Consider the following 17,616-nt stretch of genomic DNA (forward strand, 5'->3'; position numbering starts at 1 on the left):
TCTGTTTTTTGCCCTAACCCTGTTTGGAAACCCTGAGGGTTTTTATTTCGCCAAAAGAGTCACAGTTTTCTCCCGAGAGACTCTCAATGCACAACGTCTCTGTTTTGGCAACATAGACGAAGTCTTCCTGTTGAGGGACTCTATTCGCACACCGTCTCTATTTCGGCAATAGAGTCATGTGCAGTGGCCATAATGACACTTTAATGAAACTTTAAGGCCCTTTAAAAATAAATAAATGGTATTCAATGATCCTTTCCTTGTAACATTTAATATATAAGAATTAGAAACAATTTGAAAAATTTCATATAAAACTTCTTTATTCTGATTGTTAATAAAATTATTTTGGCATTTTAGTTCATTAAAATAAATAAGAAGCTTACAACTTACTATTCTATTATGTGAAAGAGGTCAATATCAAATAAGGATTCCTGTAAAATGAAATCTATTATGGCATATTTAATAGTTCAAAGCTAGTAAATAGTCTACAAGAAAAGCTCCTCATGCCAATGGATAAGGAAAAGTTTTGTAAAACATATATTTAAGTGAAATCTTCTCTTAGTGAGAAAAAGAAAAGGATAAGTTTAAAAATCATTACTCAGACAAATCAATGCAAAATAATGCAAGCTAATGCATAAGTTTGAAAAGATGAGGAAAATTGTAACTTCTGTGTGTTAATGTAATAATAGATTTTGAAAAATCTTCTTATTGAAACAAGGTACAAAGACTTATAACTCAAAATTGGCCATAGAACCTTCACAAAAAAATTCACTTGAAAATAAAATTCTTATTGGCACAACTATTGAGAGTGATTGTTTACTTCCTATTAGTACCATCATACTTATGCAAAATACTAGGATTGATTCCACTACATTTTGTAGACAGTAGGAGATATGGGGAACTTGAAACTATATATTGTCTAGTTCTCAACACGGAGCTATATTGTCTCCTTTCTCGAGAACATAGAGCTATAATGAAGCTGGTGTAAAACTTACACACATTCGTTGTTCTCAATATAGCTATAACAAAGTTGGTGTACAACTTGCACACATTTGTTGTTCTTAATCCAACAGTAAACCGATCTTCAAAGTCCACATTGGTGTCATAAATCTATGAGGTTTTACACATGTTTATCCATTTATTGATAAAAAATGATGTCCACATTGAAAATATCAAAGGCATAATAGAGAAACATGATGAATAAGATTTTCATTTGTTGAAACTGCATTGAGTGACATTTTATAGTATTTTTATTCCTAACCTTTTTATGTTTTTGCTACACACTACTATTTTTTATTTGGTCTTAACATTATGCTAGTCATAATCATTTTCCTTAGAGAAGAATTTTAAAAACACGTTCATTTTCTATTTACATCAATAGAATCATATTCAGGCTAGAGGTTCTAAAATAAAAAATGTAGATTGGTATTTTTTCACTTCTTTGCTTATTTTTCATTTATATCCCCTTTGTAAATTTAAAATTTTGTATATAATCTAAAATAGCTTGCCATTTCTAATTTATGAGTAAACCTTTCGTAAGAGTAATACCATATATGAACATCATCATTATGCAAAAAGTGCCCTTTTAGCACAATTTTGATGCTAAAAGTAGAAATAAAATAAAAAGTTGACTTAGTTTGTAAGATCACTGTGACATGTACAGTCTCCAAGTATCATTTTGTGGAAGGAGCCAACCCCATATCATTTTTCTTCTATAGGGGTCAACTCCTATGCTAAAGGGCTGACTTTGGATAATGAAGGTCAACTCTTTTTTCTTTCAAAACATTCTATTTGTCATAATTGAATCTTTTTCCTCCTCCCTCTTGATGGAGTCAACTCCTTTACCGAGGGGTTGATTCCTTTGATGAGGTCCATTCTGTTTCACCTTCAAAATTCTCTATTTCTTTGCACTCGACTCTCTTTATATGTTTGCCATGATATGGGGTCAGCTCCTTCCACAAGGGTAAACTCTTTTTTCTCATTTTAACCAAATGCTTAATTCATGTTTTTTCTCTTTCAGTTGAGGGCTTCATATTTCTTACTAATGTGGTTGACTTCTATGCATGAGCTTGACTCTTTCAACTCTCGGCACTTCAATTTCTTCAATTTTCTAGTAGAAGTAGCTGATGTCTTGCTATGTGATCGACTCTTCTTGCCTATTTTACTCTTCTTGTCTCTTTTGGGTTCACTGTTTGTGAGAAATAAATCTCCATTTTTCTTGCTTGGTTAGACATTGTTGCTGAGTTGTCTAGATGATGTACTCTCTAGAATGAGCTACTTACTTTTTTTTTTGTAAGAACCATTGGGTGGACCCTGGCCAGTCGAATGGATTTATTGCCAGAAATTTCGTTTCAATGTTTTTTTAACTACACAAGATACTTAAAGCATATCATTAGTAATGTTGGTGTACATTGATCATCAAAATGATCTCAAAGGTTATGTTAGGCTGACATCTAGACCCTTGAAAATTGAAGGAAACTCCATTTTTCAACAAGTCAAGTTCAAAGAAGATATCAATGACAAGAAAACAAACAATTTGACATTCAAAATTTTTCCATCCAACGAATATCATAACTGATCAATTTGGAGTGCCTTATGCTTCCATTCAGATTAAGTTCAACCTCGATTTCTTTTATCGAGGCATACAAACTCCATCCACTCTAAAAGATTGAATGAAAAAAAAGGCTAGAAATAACCAAGAAAATATAAAAAAGGTATATCTTGTTCAAGTATGCCTATTTTTTTATAGAGGCATGTTCAATTTCTGTTTACTAAATGAAATATAATGGGATTGAGGAGATTAAATCGGAGGCTGTCTTTTGTCCCTTAAATGAGTTTCATTCAAGAGATAAAATCACTATTTGGTGACACTTATGGCAGGAGAAGCAAGGGCTGGCATTTCTAATATCACCTTTGTAATTTAAAAGAGATGATTTTCAAGATGAAAACATCTCTATGTGACTTTCTTACGATCACAAACTTACCCCAGTTTGAAACCAAAAGAAATGTAAAGGAATATAAAGAATTTCTACATTGGGAACTCTTATGATTTAGAATATCCAAAAATATTAAAGATATAAAAAATATTAAAAATTGAAAGAAATAACGTAGAAACATTGTATAAGGTACTTGTATTCAGCTTTATGAATCATTTTGACTTCTATTGCCTTTAGACTAAATTTTTTTACCTAAGGTGTAATTTTGATAAAATTGGAAAAACACCTACAAGATAATAATTGTCACTTCTAATTAATGTTAAAGGATAGCTTTATTATGGGAAAGGTGGTTTTTTAGTTTAATTTTCTACAATTAGGAACCACTTAAAAGTTGACAAGGTGAGTTAGAGTAATGTGGCAGGTATCAACCTCAAGAATCACCTTAACAGGTAATGCCCGTATGGTTACTTCTAATATGCACCATGTGTTGGATTCGATTGGGTATATTTCATCTCTCAAAGCTAATATCAACACCCCTAAATTCCAACACATATTACTCACACGATATAAGTGACAATGGTATCCCTTGGTAAGAGAACTAAAGGAATGATATTCCAAATGATGTTATAAGTATTTGAGGGGAGCGATTACAAAGACATCCCTTTAAATTTCGCATATAGGATAGATAATGAAGGTGACTGTGAAGTGTCCAAATGATGCAGGCATGTGTAAGACTCTTGTGAAGGGATCTAGGTTGATGACTGGTTCAATCTCAAATTACGACCTTATTAGGGAGCTTTGACTTTATCCATGACAACTAAAATCTCTCTTACAAGTGTATTAGAACCTTCACATATATGCATGGTCACATACATGTATGGTGGGGGGGGGGGGGGGGGTGGGGGGGTGTGATTATGTATATTATAATGCCAATTGTATAGTTTACATTCATGCACAGTAATGAAGGTACAAATGGAAGCAATTATATAAAAAGTACACAATGGATTTTTAGAGGGTTCACAATCCTTATGTGGATTCCTTGTCCACCCCATAAATGTTTTTACACCTTGAAGCTATTCTTGTTAGGAATTAGACACCATAATTCCAAACCAATGATAGCAATAATAATAAATATAGAACAAAGGAAAAGAAATCACGAAAAATAACAAGATTTATACAGGTTCGCTTCAAGGTGAAACTACATCCTGCCTTCCACTGCTGCAGTAATCCACTAGCAAGATGAAGTAGTTTACAAGAGAAATTACACACACTTACAAGTGTTCTCTCTAACCTCTCTTAGGATAGAACTCCAGCTCATTCTTGGTGATGATAAAACCCTAACAACAACGTCTCTCAATTATAAAGAGAAAATTAGGCAACCACGATACAAGAGTAAAATTCCCAAACTGCCCTTAATGAAACAACAGTTAATATATCGTGGATCTGTGTACCAACTCAACGTAAGGCACTGATTAGGCTCCATCACTTAACACTTCTAAGCTTGGGTAGTCCTACAACATCTACAACAAATAATCTCTAAGAACAATTATAATGTTATCCACAGTGACTCGCCAGCCAACTCGCATACCACACTCTCACTAAGATTTACAATAGTTAATTAAGCACACTAGCCTAGACCCACAAAAGGATCTTCCAGCAACTAAATAGGCTATACAAGAATAGACAAAGGGATTGTCAATACCACTTGCTTATGTCTGACACTCACGCCATAGAAATTAAAATTCCACCTATCAGAAAGTACAATTGGGAAAGAAGACTAAATAAAAAAGCGAGAAGTTCCCCTTATTTTCCTTTTCTTTTTTTTTCTTATTCCTCCTCCCTTTCCTCTCCATCTTCTTCTCCTTTTCCATCTCAGATCGTTGTCCGCTATGATACCATGTTGATTTCTAGTGCTAATACATTAACACGAGAGATTTCAACGAGAGGAGAGAAGAAGAGACTCTAGCTCGAGGAAGAGAGAAGAGAAGAAACTAAGGGAGACAAAAGACAAAAAGAGAGAGAGGTATGGCGAATTTGAGCAAAGAGGAAGTGACTTGAATGCTCTACCCCATACCTTGAGGCTATATTTATAGTTGTGAGTTTACAATGACTATAATCCCCTTAGGGCTACATGTTTAAAAAGGAAAGAAACATAAGAGGTCATACACCAGCTTTTATATTTAAAATTCTCTCTCATCTCTATGGAAGTTCTCCTTATTTACTAGTCATGCCACCCCTACACATGTGGCTGTCATTTTACATAATTTTCTCTTTCCTACCCAATAGGACCATCTCCCTTACCGGTGTTGATATAATTGAACTACTTGGATTGGAGAAAGAAGGAGAATTCCTCCACCCAAACTATTTTAAAAATAATGTCATTGGGATGCCATGGCAAGATCAATGAAAACTTGGTCTCAACACTATGTCGGTTTTAAATATAATTCTCAACATAAATTGTCAGTCATGTTGGTATAAACCATTCAGAAAGTTGAGGCTTTTGTTGCTACTTGACCATTTCTACTTCAAATGTCGATTTATCTTTCTATAAAAATCTAATTGCAATAATTATTTTTGAATTTGAATTTAGACTCAAAGTTATTTCGAAAAGTATATAATTTTCTACATGAAAATCATCCTAAGAAGTGAGAAATCCAATGAAAAAAAATTGGGAAAGAAGACTAAAGGTATAAATGAGAAACTACTCTTTTTTTCCTTTCCTTTTTCTTTTTCTTCTTCTTCCTCCTTTTATTGTCCATCTTCTTCTCCTTTTCCATGTCAAATATTTGTCCACTTTAATACCATGTTGATTTTAAAGGAAAACACACTAACACAAGAGATCTCAAAGGAAGGAGAGAAGATAGGAGAGAAGAAACCAAGGAAGAGAGGAGAGAAGAAACCAAGGAAGAGAAGAGAGAAGAAAGGAGAGGAGAGCAGAAACCAAGGAAGAGAGGAGAGAAGACACCAAGGAACAAAGGAGAGAAGAAACCAAGGAAGAGAAAAAAGAGGAAAAAAGATAGATGTGTATGAACGAATTTGAGCCAAGAGGAAGATGCTTGAATGCTCTACTCCGTACCTTGATGTTATATTTATAGTTGTGGGGGTGTTTATAATAACTAAAATGCCCTTAGGGCTACATTCTACAAAAGGAAAAGAACATAAGAGGACATATATCAACTTGCATAATTATTTACTAGCCATGCCACCCCAACACACATGGGTGTCTTTTAACATTTTATAAAGTTTTTCAGTTAAAGCTAAATATTTTAGTGCTTGGATTTTAAAATATGATTCAAATACTTCATTACTTGATTTATGGAAGTTTTTCATTTGATTTTCATATCATAGAAGGCTCAACATCTTTGTATTGAGTGATTGATTAGTAGACTTCCTAGCATTACCAGCTTTGCAGCTGTATTTTTAATGTCTTTTAGTTTAATAGTTATTCATTAGAGCTCCTAAATTTTTGGTAGATTCACTTTATGATTGAGTGTAATCTTGTTTTGAGTTTCATTATAATATTTGTTTATCAAGAGGCTCAATTGTGCTTTAACTTAGACAAACAACCCTTGCATTTGTAAATCATTAATCAAGACTTGAATAAACTAATCGGTAACTACTGAAAATCCCATAATTAGATATAAGTACTAATACCTAATAGCTGTTGAAGGTCTCATCATGAGGGCATGAAGTAGCTTTATGTCCATGACCATTAGCATGATAAGAATAGGTTTAATCCGATAATTGGATGATAAATAACCAATGGAAGGAGAAGACTATTGAACATGAACAATGTATAACATGGTTGAGAATGAGACTAACCTGGAGAACCTGGTGAAGAGAGACTAACCCGGACTGGAGCCGAAAGCCATGCAGAAATGGAGAGGAAAGTGGGGCAACTGCTTCTATGATTATACATGTTGTAGCGTCTCAGCGGAAGAACCTGTGACCTAGAAAAAGTAAAAGGGGTTCACAACTGTTAAGCTCGTCAAAGCTTTCAAAAATGTAACTCCGCCAGCCAATCTTAACCTGCTCTAGTTGATGCTTTACCATCTCTGCTTGTCTCTACAACTCGTTGAGATCCTCTAACATTTTGATAAATGCAGGACAACCCAAGGTAACTCGTTGTTCATTTTGGAAGCCAATCCCAAATTTATATTGAACTTATATTTTTAAATCATCATTATTAAGTATATTTTCAAATCAAGTCAAATACTATTTTGAATTGTTGATTACATTGAGTAGGTATATAGGATTAGAGTACCTGTTTGTTTGTGTTTTGATTATTAAAATCTAATTATTGAGAGCTAATCCACAATGAACTATATTATAAGCAATCATAGCAATTTGGGTCAAGCCTTATGTAGCAAGACCTTGTTCACCCCAAAGTGTTTTGGAGAACCTATTGTGGTTGAGTAGAAGGTAAGAAGTTGTATTTTCTATTGTGTGAGAATAAGACCTTGTGTAAGTAGGTGGTCCTGAAAATCCCTTAAATCTAGGCTTGTGTAGCCTAAATTAGCTATTGAAAAATCCTTTTGTGGGTCTAGGCCAGTGTACCTAATTAATTGTTTCAAATCTAAGTGAGAGAGTGGTATGTACGTTAGTTGTTGAGGTCAATTAAGTTGTGTCCCTATGTGGGCAATATTTCAATTAGCCTTAGAGGTGATTTGCTATAGATGTCATAGGACAACCAAAGGTTAGTAGAGCCTTAAGGTGGAAATCATTTTGGATTGTGGACTAGCATTCTACAAAGGACTATGAACCCTCTAAAAGTCATGTGTACTTTGTTTGTATTGCTTCCACATGTACCTGATTACTTTGCTTGAATATTGGTGTTGTACTTTAAATTGAACCAACCCTCCAACCCACCCACTTTAGATTTGTTCTTCATCATACCTATTTGAGTTCTAATACACTTGATAAGAGATTTTGATTGTCTTAGATGAAAAAAAAGGTTCCTAATAAGGTTGTAATTTTATATTGAACCAATCATCAACTTAGAAGTTTGAGGAAGAGTAAGCTCCAAGTCTTCTCCATAAATCCATGTTTTGATGATAAAAAATATAGGCTATTGATTTTTTTATTTTGAGTGTGAACAAAGTATGAATTTCTCAAAAATAGTCAACTCCACAAGAAAGGAGTCAAGAACATGAATGAGTAGAAGGTTATAATATTCAAAGTTGCATTGCCTAACTCAATTGTAAGATGATGAAGTCGAGCACATATCCATGGAGCTGACTACTGTCAACAAAAAAGTTTAAACATTCGTTACAAGCAATGGTTTAAAAGTTGATGGATTTGAGCACATGATAGATGGAGTCAAGCACATGTCTCTGGAGCTGAATATAATCATCAATTGTTAAGAAAGGAGTTCAAAAGTCGTTATAAACAATGGTTGAAAAGAAGAGTCGAGCACATGCACAAACAGCCAAACACAAACTTAAAAAAATTCAAAATCCAAAAAATATCAATTTAGAAATATGGAGTTGACTGCATAATTAGGGAGTCAAACCTATGCACTCAACAATAAGCTAAAATTAGTCAAATCTAACTTACAAAAGGTTTTGATTTAATTAAGGAGTTGACCGCTATAGGAGGAACAAAGGTATAGGATTTTATCTCCACTCCAAGGAGTCAACCTCCTGTAGGAAAACATAAGATGACTAAACCTGAAAAGGGTCATTGGATCAAACGGGTTCGATCCCAAAGCAAAGGACTCGACCCCATGTTCCAGAAATGGAATTTAAAGCATATCAACATGCAATATCTTTGGTTGTAGACCTCAAAAATTGTAAGTGTTATACCAAAATGACATTTAGCACAAATATTTTATTTTAATTATTTTTTGATATTTTTAAAATTTTATTTACTAAGTTTTTGGCAAGATCTAGAAACAAGCCAGTAAACAAGTAACAACTACTTTTTTTAATAGAATTCCAATTCTATAAATGCACAATCCTTCTCTAGCTTTAAAAATCATCTTAGTGTTGGCCCAAGTGCTTCTCAAGAGGGGGTGAATTGAGAATATCAAATTAAAATTAAGTTGTGCGTGTAATAAAAAATCATGCATAAAAGCAATTCAATGTAAATCAAACATGCACACACCATAAGAGCTAAAAGAATTTTTTTTATCGATGTTCCCCTATCAGTATTCACCGCCCAAGAACCCTTGCTTGGGATATTCCATTATTCAAAATCTCTAATAGCCAGAATTATGTAAAGTGATTTTTGTCTCTCTTTAAGCCATGTGAAGCTCAATACATGCTTTTAAAAAACCGATCTCCTCAAGAGATTATTGTTAGATTCTAGCTCTAACTAGCCCTTTCTATCTAGATTCTATAGGTTCTAGATGAACATTTCAAAAATTTAAGAAAAAATAAAAAGAAAAATGTACAGCCTTAGTAGGTGAGATCCTTCTCCTTGAGAGATCCAAACTTCCTCTTCCTTGGCAATACTATGTTAAGTGATTGAAGGAGCTTGACTATATATGAATGCGAAGATGGGATGGAAAGAGATGTGAAATTTCAAAAAATATGGCTCACTCTTTCACTGTAAAACACTTTTTAGAGATTTTACAAGATTGAGAGTAAAGGCTTAATATATTTGCCACTAAATGTTCATTAACTTCTCAATACATGGTTTGGTGGGGTATTTATAACTTCTACAACTCAAAGTAGTTATTTTTTGCCTATATGCAAAAATTGATACTTTGATTGATCGATCAATCGATCATAACAACTGTTTTTTTTTTAGACAGTGACTTATTGATTGATGGACTGATTGATGAATATGTTATCGTTGGTGTAAAAAATTTAAGTTTACCTATCGTTGACTAGGAGATGATCGATCAATTAGAATTCCCTCAGGCTGTGCAAAACAAGTACAATCAATCAGTGCATGTCTCATGATCGATCATGCTTTATGTCCCTGACTGGCAAGATTCTGTTTGATAGATCAATTAGGTAGGATGCTCGATTATTCCATGTAAAATTTGCTTACCAAGGAAAAATTGATTGATCAATCCAAATGGGATGATCGATCATGATTTATAGCACGGAATGGCCATGTTCTGGATGATGGATCAATCTACTATGGTTGATTAATCATGCTTTATATTTTTGGCCTGCATACTTCTAGATGATCGATCATTGGTAGAGGTTGTTCGATCATTCCAGTGCCAGTTCAACTATGTTGACTTTTTAAGCATCAGAATATTTTTCTCTAAGTGCTCTATATGCAATTGATGACCTAAAGATCAAATTTCACAATTGTACTTAAAGAAGGGAGATTAGGAATACTCTCTTACATTGTGACTAAGTTTGGACATTTGACTTTTATATTTGAACTCTAGACTTCTCGTTGTCTTCTTCCTTGAGAGTGATTCTTCAAGAGATGTCGTTCATTGATGTTTGAGGTTGTTGGAAGATATGATGTAATTAGAGTGTCATTGATGTAATATATGTTTTTGTCTCTTCATGACTTTTACTAGGATAATTGTAATATTGTTACTCCATAACCCCATTCTTCCTCCTTTTTCTCCTCAACGTGTGTTCTCTTCTTTACCCAAGATGCTATCAGAGCAGTGATTGGTTTTCAGGACTCATTGCTATGGACTTCTTTGTGTCTCGGATTATGAGGTATTAAGGCATTGTTCGGTGTTGAAGATTTCATTGGTGTTCTGTTTGAAGAAGACTGCCCATGCTGATCTGAAGAAGATATGCTCCCTCTATTGACTTCTCTATGAAACAATAGATATATCATGTTGGTCCTTGGCACCTATTTCATGCAAGAAGTATTTGTTTCTTGGTATTTGCTTCAATAAGATTGGTGTTTCTTACTTTTGGAAAACAAGACCGAAGCAGGAAGACAAATGTGTGATCTTCAGTTGATTATCCGCTACTGGTTGAACGCTAATTTACTCTACTGGTAAAGTTTTTTTTTTTATTCCAAAACTTTTGTTGTTTCATCCACTCTGAAATTCAGAATGATTAGTTTGCTACTGCTGGAAGAGAAGCAGTATGAGATCCTGGAAAGCTAGTGTGTTTGTTGTTGTAAGATGTTAGATTATTTTGTTGAAAACTACTAATGATCATTATCTGAATTCTTGTGAGGCTTGACAAATTCTGGAAATCTGCTCGAATCGAAGATTCAATTGCAAAGCTGGAGCATCCATCTGCTAATCTTGGTTCCATGTATGATAGTAATCGATTGTTTGCTGAATAATCTCTCTGGTTGTTGTTGATTAATTTGCTAATAATCCAAGGAAAAAAAGATTACTGTTTCAGTAACTTGCTCTATAGTGTTCATTGAAAGTCATTACTTACTATGTTTGGTCATCATTGATTCTGTTGTTGGCAGATTTTAGTATCACGTAGCATGCTAATCATCCTGGTGGCTAGTATTCTACTAGACCTCACTGATTGATCTCTGGATGAGCTAGCATTCCTGTTGGACTTCGCTGATTGTTCTCTAGACAATCTAGCATTCTGTTGGCATCATAATTATTGAAAAGTTAGTGATTTATCTGAATTAAGGATTGAACAACATTGTTCCTTATCTTGGAAAGCTCTACTTTAAGCTATCTTGGCAAATTGCTGGATTGACAGCATTACGTCACGGTGTTGCTTGGCTTGGATATTTTAAACTAGAAAGTTGTTGTTTTCATATCTTTCTTTGTTTTGCATTGCTATTTTCGGTTGGAACCATCGTTGTTTCTGGCTTGTCTCCTTCGCTGGCCTTTCCATTATCTCTCGAGCCACCTTGGAGATTTAATCATTGTTTGGAAAGTTTTTTTTTTACCAGAAGGCCCACTTAATCTTTTGATCTTCTGCCAGTTTTTTATCTGGTCCAACAATGGCAGATGGAACCATTCCTTCAGATAAAAAAATCCTGGTTTGTGTTTCTTCATTTAGAAAAGTGTTGAGCTTATGGAGGAAGTCATGGCTGGTTTGGCAACAGAGTGTTTTTTCTCCGATTGATAATTTAATGTCCGAAGTATCTTTATTCTATATCTTTGCTTACTTTAATCCCAATTTGAACTGAAGATCTCTATTGCAGTTTTGGACGTCTGTAATTGGATTAATCCTTATTATTCAGGCTTCATCAAGTTGGCTATGTATCTTGCTGGTTGGTATCTTCATTCATAAACTTTCTTGATTAGCAGCTTCATTGGCTGGTATATTCATTCAAAAGTGATTTCAATATGAGCTGGGAATTTATTCCAACCCATGAATCCCAGCCGGTAGTTTTATTCTGAGCCATGAATCTCAATTGGTTTATTTGGCTTCCATCTAACTTCTGAAACCAAGGTTGGGGCATGCCAGGATTGTGCAGTTCAAGGCACGAGTGACACTTCAGAGCCCCTAACATTTGCTTGATAATACTGAATCAAGTTCCAAGCTTGGGTCTATTGACTCAGCCTGACTCGGACCAGGTTAACTCAGACTCATGAGCCCATTTTTCGGACGTTGAGCCCATTATTCTGAATTTTAGCCCATTATTTTGAGTCTTAATTTTTGCTAGAGCCAGATTGGTCTCTTGAGTCAGCTTCACCCAGAATCTTGACTTGGGCCCTTGACTCGGCGTGAGTCATTTTATTTTTACTTGGATTATTACCTTGGATTATCATCAATTTATTACTTGGTGTACAACTTCCTTATTCAAGGATGGACTCATTGTAGTTTATTTCATGTGTCCTTATTAAGAAGTTTCATTATTCACCAGTTATCCGTTACTATATAACTGCATATTTGGTACGTGTTATTTGGGCATTGGCTCATTACCGCAACTGCTATTGTGTCTTTTTTATTGGGACATTATTATTGAAAAATAAATCCTTAGTTGCTTGCCTCAGATTCATTATTTGCTAACTATTGTTGGCATTGGTTCGTATGATGATGAATTTGAATTACTTGAAAAAATAAAGCACATGATGACCCCAACTTCTTCATCTTATCTTCTTGATTACCCATATTATCCTTTTATTATTTGGCAGTCTTTCTCCTACCATCCTTTATTTGACTCTCACTTATCCCTTAGCACTAAGGTGAAACGGTTCCCATTTAGGCTTATTGTTCAAGTAGGTCCAATTAAGTCCATGTGGATTAGTTGAAGTGGACAACAGGTTGAAACTATATTCTTGGCATTGAAATAAATTTTGTGTTGCTTTCCTAATTGGAAAGTATCACAAGGACTCTCTCTTACAAATTTTTGATCTGGTAGTCCTCTCACTAGATTCTTTTTCACTAGTTTGTTAAAGAAATTTATTCCTATATGTCCTAATCACTTATGCCATAACCAAGATTTATCCATTTTTGCACCCAAACAGATGGCACTAGTTGAGGGTAAATTGACTATGTTCACTACATAGAGATTTCTATTTCTGTCTCTCTAGACCTAGTTCATCATTTTCTTTCTTTACTAAGCATTTGTCCTTTTCAAATGAAACTTTGTTTCCTTTATAAAAAAATTAACTAATGTTAAGCAAGTCATGCATCAACCCTTCAACATAATACACATCAGATATGAAAGAGGTTGAGGTACTTATTTTACAAATTCCTTTTATGGTACATTTGTTATTGTCTCTGAAACTTACATGACCTCCATCTTTGGGATTGAGTACAATGAACTTCTTCTTATCACTGGTCATGTGCCTCGAGCAACCTCTATCAAAAATCCAAAAAAATTTTGGTGCCTTGGCTTGGAGACATACCTACATCACTGTTGAATTTATGGGAAAGATAAAATTTTATTAACTTGTTGTAATCAGTGTACATGAACCTCTATTTATAATAGAGGAAGGTAGTAGAGTCCAATTACAATAAAACTACATTTGTCCCAATTACACCCAAACTCTAACACTTAAAGATAAGTCCGTCCAAGCATAATTAAATAACTCAATATAGATAAAAGACAAACCTAAATCAAAGTAAAACTCTTCTAGGACGTGACCATTAGATAAAGATACTTTCTTGAGTCCTTCTTGATCTTCCAACTGATGTGATAAGGATGCCAACTCATGGTAATCGTTGTGGGTCCTACTTATTATGGGCTTGGGCCAATCTTGTGCGCCTTCTTTGATTGTTTGGCCCATCTTATTATACTCTTAGATATGTGGCCTTCCTTGGTCGTGTAGGCTTGAGCCTTATCTTCCAACAATCACGAAAAGTTTAACCCTTAGAGATCCATTTTATGTTGGGTCCCTTTGGGATAACATTTGAGGTTCTAGCTTATTTGGGCTTCCAAACTTGTTTGCCCAACTTCTTTTGCGTTACTACAACCTTTTTGGTTGATTTGGGTTTGATGCCTTTTTAATTCTTAACTTCACAAATGTGATCATAGTGACTCATCTCATTGCAATAGTGGCATCTAATGTGAGGGATGGGAGAAAATTTATTGTTTTGCTTTGTACTATTCTTTCCAACTTTCTTCTTAGGCGTGGATTTGAGAGATAGAAGTTTGACTTGATGTTCTAAGTCTAAACTCTTCTTTTCAAATGCAAGTCAATCACATGGTAGCTTGTCTATCAATCTATTTAGTCATGAGGCATTTTCTATATATATTTCATTAGCTTCCTTCATGACAACAAGTTCTTCCTTGAGCCTTGCAATCTCATGTAATTGAGCATTGCATTTTTCTTTATATTTGTTTAGACAATGAATAGACTTTTTTCTTCAATTGCATCCCAAACTGAGATCAAGACTTTCTTCTTTTTGTTCTTGGGATTTTTGCTTGTAGATGGGGTTCTTTCTTCAAGCTTTAGATATTTGTTCCTTCTATGTCCTAGTTTCCCACACTCAAAACAAACATCAGTTTCCTTATAGAATTTGTCATTTTGAGTTCTATATTGGCCTTTTATAAAATTCTTCTTTTTCTTATAGATTCTTTGAAGATGTCTAGTGATGAAACTTACGTCATTAGAGCTTTCTTCACTAGAGTTACTTTCAACACTCGTCTTGTCTGTAAGAGCAATTTTCTTAGCTTGCTCTTCCTCAACATCTTGAGGTTCCATCTCATAAGTGAGAAGGATTCATGGTAGCTCTTCTGAGCTTATAGTTCTAAAGTTATCATTCTCATGCACGGTTATCTTCGTTGCCTCTCATAACTTTGGAAGTGCCTTGAGTAGCTTGTCATTTTGTCTATACAAGGAAATCTCTTCTCCTAGAATATTCAACTCATTAATTATATGAGTCAATCTAGAGTTCATCTCAGCTATTGACTCACCTAGTTTCATTTTGAATTCATCTTCTTGAGCTATAAATAAGCTAATTCTAGAGTCTTCTACTCTAGTGATTCCTTCATGTGTGACATTTAGTTTTTCCCAAATTTCCTTGACAATTTTACATGTGGGGACCCTTTTGAACTCATTTGGTTCTAGGTTTAAGTCCTTAGAGTTTGTCTTGAGCTGCTCTTTCTCTTTCATAGTTAGCTCACTGAATTCATTTTCAATCGGAAGGCCATATTCAAGTTTTTGAGGCTCAAAAGGACTACTCTTGGTTAGATGCTATATGTCCAAATTCATAGATTGAAGGAAGAATTCCATTCTTACCTTCTAATATCCATATTTTTTTTCCATTGAACAAAGGTGGATATTGTTCTTCGGGATGGACCAATTTGTCTTGAGATGCCATTTATTCTTTTCTCAAAATCATGAGGATTTTGATTTCAATTAAGTGTCTGGCCCACTCTGATACCAATTGCTGACCCAATGGCTTCTCAAGGGGAGGATGAATTGAGAATATCGAATAAAAATTAAGTTGCACGTATAATAAAAAATCATGCATAAAAGTAAATCAAACCATGCACACACCATAGGAGACACAAATGTTTTTGTTATTGATGTTCTTCTATTGGTATTCACTGTCCAAGAACCATTCCTTGTAGCCGAAATTACCTAAAGAGATTTTGGCTCTCTTTAAGCCACTTGTAGCTCAATACATTTATTTTACAACACCAATCTTCCCAAGAGATTGCTACTAGATTCTAGCTCTAGGAGGCCCTTTGTATCTAGATTCTATAGGTTCTAGATGAACCTTTCACAAATTTAAGTAAAAATAAAGGAAAAATGTACACCCTTACTTGGAGAGATCATTCTCCTCGAGAGATCCAAGCTTCCTCTTCCTTGACAACACAATGTGAAGTGATTGAACGAGTTTGACTATATGAAAGCAAGGAGGGATGGAAAGAGACGTGGAATTTCAAAGAATATGACTCACTCTTTCACTCTAAAGCACTTTTAAGAGATTTTGCAAGATTCAGAGTAAAAACTTAGGATATTTGCCAGTAAATGCTCATTAAATTTTCAATACAATATTTGGTGGGGTATTAAAAACTTTCCCAACTCGAACAAGACATTTTTTGCCCGTTTGCAAAAATCAATACTTTGTTTGATCGATCATTGTCATGTGATTGATCGATCAATTGATCATAACAACTACTTTTTTATTAGACAATGACATAATTATCGATGGGCTGATTGATCAATATATTACCATTTTTCTAGAAAAGTTAAGTTGCTTAATCATTGACAAGGGATGATCGATCAATCAGAATTTTCTCCGACTATGCAATACAAGTATGATCGATTAGTGCATTTCGTATGATCAGTCATGCTCTATGTCCCTGACTAGCAAGATTTTGTTTGATCGATCAATCAGGTGGGGTGATCAATCATTCCATGTAAAATTTGTTTGCCTGGGTAGAATTGATCAATCAGCCAAATGGGATGATTGATCATGCTTTATAGCATGAAATGGCCATGTTCTGGATGGTGGATCAATCGACTATGGTTTATCAAACATGCTTTATATTTCTTGCCCCTGCACTTCTAGATCATCAATCTTTCCAGTGTCAGTTCAACTATGTTGACATTTAAAACATGAGAATGTTTTTCTCTAAGTTCTCTAACAAGTTCTAAATTATGTCATTGATGTTCTTAAATATATCTATATGCTTTTTATGACTTAAAGCTTCAATTTCACAATTTCACTTAACCAAGGGAGTTTAAGAATACTCTCTTACATTGTGACTGAGTATGGGCATTTAACTTTTACATTTGAACTCTTGTCCTCTCATTCTCTTCTTCCTTGTGGGTGCTTCTGCTAGTGATGTCGTTCAATTATGCTCGAGATCTTGTGTCGGCTTGATCGTTACGAAGTTTTAAACCTTGAGATGCATTGACTCTTGACGGTGAAATATATGAATACTTAGTTTTTCAAATTGTTAGATTAATTAAGTTTTTTTTATCATAAAAAATAACATAGGAGTCAACCTATAATCAACATTTAACCATGATTGAAAAGCAAGAGACCTTTGCTTCGTAGTCATTTGTTAACTTGCTAAGCATCTATACTTAGTGTTGTCATAAGTCCCTATGTGGACAAGTGTTGCTCAATGTGGACAAGTATTTGCTATTGCCATAAGACCTTGTCTAGGTACGTGTTTTTGTTTCCGTAAGTCCATATGTGGGCAAGTGTTGTTGTTGATGTTGTTGTTGTTGTTGTTATTTTAATAAGTCCTTGTGTGAAAAAAAGTGTTGTTATAGGTTATGTATTTAGAGTTTGCTAACTATAAGCCCCTAACTGTTTGGGGAAGGTGTTGTAATTGAACCTGTGTGGGTCTAATTTGTAGATGTTGTTTGGCTTTACAGAGTAGATCCTTTAACTCCAAGGTAAGAGATCCCCAG

At 34.4% G+C, this 17,616-nt stretch overlaps 1 protein-coding gene across 1 annotated transcript; it reads right to left on the bottom strand.

Moving 5' to 3' along the window:
• Positions 1–15,030: 15,030 nt before the first annotated feature.
• On the bottom strand, positions 15,031–15,562 carry LOC137942953 (uncharacterized). The gene is made up of 2 exons (XM_068788669.1): positions 15,542–15,562; positions 15,031–15,435 (listed from the first exon to the last, which is right to left on the bottom strand). Exons 1-2 carry the CDS (start codon positions 15,560–15,562, stop codon positions 15,031–15,033), a joined length of 426 nt encoding a protein of 141 aa, XP_068644770.1.
• Between the last annotated feature and the right edge of the window lie 2,054 nt (positions 15,563–17,616).

Source organism: Aristolochia californica, unplaced genomic scaffold, assembly GCF_029961685.1.
Source record: "Aristolochia californica isolate CCGP_79_NKW_82.1479 unplaced genomic scaffold, dmAriCali1.0.hap1 SCAF_10, whole genome shotgun sequence".
NCBI lineage: Eukaryota > Viridiplantae > Streptophyta > Magnoliopsida > Piperales > Aristolochiaceae > Aristolochia > Aristolochia californica.